This window comes from Chiloscyllium plagiosum, unplaced genomic scaffold, assembly GCF_004010195.1.
Source record: "Chiloscyllium plagiosum isolate BGI_BamShark_2017 unplaced genomic scaffold, ASM401019v2 scaf_65340, whole genome shotgun sequence".
Classification (NCBI taxonomy): Eukaryota; Metazoa; Chordata; class Chondrichthyes; order Orectolobiformes; family Hemiscylliidae; genus Chiloscyllium; species Chiloscyllium plagiosum.
This window is the reverse complement of record NW_025191536.1, coordinates 1-3541: the sequence shown is the minus strand read 5'-3', so window position 1 is coordinate 3541 and position 3541 is coordinate 1. Positions and strand designations below refer to the sequence as shown.

The following is a 3541-nucleotide window of genomic DNA, read 5'->3' as shown; positions in this document are numbered from 1 at the left end:
AGTTAGTGGAATACCAAATCATGAATTTCCAGGCAGCATCCCACAGATGATGGCATTGTGGCTCAGTTGTTCGGACTGCTGCCAAACAGCAGCAAACACCCAGGTTCTGTTTCAGCTTCTGGTGTCAGTCTGCACATTTTCCCTGCGTCTGCGTCAGTTTCCTGCAGGTTCCAGGAAGCATCCCACAGATGATGGCATTGTGGCTCAGTTGTTCGGACTGCTGCCAAACAGCAGCAAACACCCAGGTTCTATTTCAGCTTCAGGTGTCAGTCTGCACATTTTCCATGAGTTAGTGGAATACCAAATCATGAATTTCCAGGAAGCATCCCACAGATGATGGCATTGTGGCTCAGTTGTTCGGACTCCTGCCAAACAGCACCAAATACCCAGGTGCTATTTCAGCTTCAGGTGTCAGTCTGCACATTTTCCCTGCGTCTGCGTCAGTTTCCTGCAGGTGTTCTGGAATCGTCCAACAATCCAAACGTGTAGCTGAATTAGCCAGAGGAGGAGATGCAGGGATAGTTTGGGTGTGTTTTCCTTCAGAGACTCGATGGTTCCAATACCCTGCTGCCATTCTGTCGGGATTCTATGTTTAGTGTGCTAAAACTTTTTTTTTCAATTTGTGAGATGTGGGCGTCGCTGGCTTGCCAGTATTTATTGCCCATTCCTAGTATGTTTTAAGGATTTTGTAGCGAGGTGCCGTCTTGAAACGCTGCAGTCCACGTGCTGTCTGTATACGCATAATGCCATTGGGCAGGGATTTCCAGGATTTTCAATAAACAACAGTGATGGAACGCTGATATATTTCCGCGTTAAGATGGTGATTGGCTTCGACGGGAACTTGAAAGTGGTAGTGTTCCCATATATCTCCTGGCCCTGGAAGTGTTTGTGGGTTCGGAAGGTACTTTCGAACGATCGTTGGTAAACCTCTGCAGTGAAACTTGCAGGTAGTGCACACTGAGTGGCGGTAGTGGAGGGAGTGGAAGCCTGTGGATGCTGTGCTAATCAAATGGACTGTTTTTTCTTGGTTGGTGTCAAGATTCTTGAGTATTGTTGGGGCTGCACACAGTCAGGCAGGTATAGAGTATGCCATCAAATTCCTAAATTGTACCTTGTAAATGTGGGCACTCCTTGGGCAGTCAGGAAGTACGTTACTCGCCACAATAATCCGAGCCTCTGACCTGCTCTTGTACCCATTGCGTTTATGTGGTGAGTCATGTTAAGTTATTTGTCATTAAATCCCCCAGGGTGTTGACACTGGGTCATCCAGTGATGATAACATCATTTTAAAGGAAAATCTATCATATTTTCTTCATGTTTCCTTTTATTGTGATTTAAGATGACCTTTCACCTCTGCACATCATGCTTGTTATTTTTCACTTGCTTCCAGTTCTTCTTCAACAGGTTCCCAACATACTGCCCACTGCAAGTATTATTAAAGTATCTCTATACTTTCTTTTCTCTCTATCATTTTTCTGATTTGCAAATATACACTTCCTTCACCCCCATCCGTATATCCAATTGTCTTCACTGCTGACCATCTTTAACTTTAGCTGCTCCACACTTTCTGATGTATTTTGTTCGCATCTCCCATATCTCGGCTTTTGGGGCACAGAATTAGTAACAAAGATACTTCAAAATCAACATATTGGAGCTCCCAATCTATGCAGGTTTTAGTACACGCTGTCAAGCTGTTTGTGACACTGTGCCTTCATTGCACAGAGGTAGGTGGCGGTGTCATTAATTCTGGTGTCTTTGACAGTCAGGGTACTGGTTTTGTAATCTCCACTGATTGAAGCGGTGATCCTCTTAGGCTGATCATCATCACTTTTAGCCATCACCAGATACTGGGGTGGCTGATCAGGGAGCTGTCTATACCAACGCACATTGATAGCTGTTCTGGCAAAAGAGCAATTCATGGACACAATGCCCATTTCACGAACAACCATCCAACGGGGGAGTTGTTTCACTTCACCTTCTCCGGTCACCTCCGTGGCCATCAGAGTGGAAAACATCAAGAGGATTCTGAAAATTTGGAACATTATCAAATTGCAAGAACAGTGGTGAAAGAAATTGTGCACGTATCTCTAGTGAGGAATCAGAGAGAAATTTTATTTTTAAAAGAGTACATACCTGGAATAATGCATGCTTTATGTCTAACTCAGAACCGCCTTCCTGTTAAAGCTGCAGAAGAAGCTGAGTCTTAGTTTTTGTTTCTGTAATACGCCTCTGATCCTCACAGTTGCTCACAATGTCTGGAAGGTCACTCCTCCTCCAGCCCTCATTTTCAATATTGATCACAGATTCGCACTGCCCTCTAGTGGCCTGTACACGTAATTGAACAATTTATTCATTATCGTTCACTGGATACTGCTGAATGAAAACAGGTCTGCCCTCCTTCCCGGTAGAACATGTGAACAGATGAGATCCTGCATTTCAAATTCGTTTGCACCATCCAATGATTTCCGAATGTGTTCCACCTGCATTGTAACCAAAGCTTTCTTCACACAGCGATTACTCTCAGAGAAATGTCCCCACACTCATCCTGAAATATCGATGTGTACTTGAAATTGTGTGAATCCTCAAACTGATTACATTATGCTTCTGGTAGGTATCATGTGCGAATCCATGATGAAAGGTAGCATCACCTTCATCTACCAGAGAAGGGGGAGCAGGAGGAAATTAGAAACTTTTGGCCAATATCATTGCTGAATGCAGACTACAAGATCCTGTCTGAGGTCATCGCCAAAGAGGTCAGCGAGATCCACCCTGCCGTACCAGGTAGAAGGACTTCAGGGTGCCTCAGTCCCCTCAGGGATGCAAACGCCTAAGCGGAGGACATGGGGTTGTATAACTGCCTCACCAGCCCGGACCAGGAGAAGGCCAATGACGGGATGGATATCGTACACCGACATGCAAGACGTGCTCTCCAAAAATTGATTTCAGGAGGGAATCTGAAAACGGATCTGACTGCTCTGCACCAACATTGTCATTGAAGTCTCAGACAATGGGTGGTAATCAGAAAGCCTCCTGATCAGATCCACTGTCGGGCAGGGCTGTCCCTACTCTCTGGTCTTGCTCGTGTGTTGTGTACAGCCCTTTGCTGAGTACCCCAGGAAGAATGTGAGCCTGAGAGGGGTGACTATTGCAGGCAGCGGAGGCCAGCAGGTCAAAATCTCCCTGTACACGGATGGTGTTTCGTTTCAACTCTCTCTGGAGCCAAAGTAAATCGAGGCAAGAATGGAGGCCATGTTCTTTGGGAATTGGACCGCCTGATCTTTCGTTCCCTTCAGCTTCAGGACAGATAACCGGAAAGTGCTCAGAGTATGCACAAAATGTTGAGGGGAGCGCAGCACCAAAATTAAGCAGGAACTGGTCTTTTGGGAACGCTGCGCACTCGATATTGTGGGTAAAAACCTGGGCATCAAGCCTGAGGTATCCTCTCTGTTGTTGGACATGGTGCATGTCTGGCCCATTCCCTGAACCATCTCAGTTTCAGACAACCCAACCATTTTCCACTTCATCTGGAAGCCTAAGATAT

At 45.7% G+C, this 3541-nt stretch overlaps 1 gene segment (V, D, J or C); it reads right to left on the bottom strand.

Annotated features, from left to right (window-relative positions):
* Positions 1-1673: 1673 nt before the first annotated feature.
* On the bottom strand, positions 1674-2224 carry LOC122545700. The segment is given in 2 exon segments: positions 1674-2025; positions 2134-2224. Coding segments are annotated over 2 exon segments (366 nt in total).
* Between the last annotated feature and the right edge of the window lie 1317 nt (positions 2225-3541).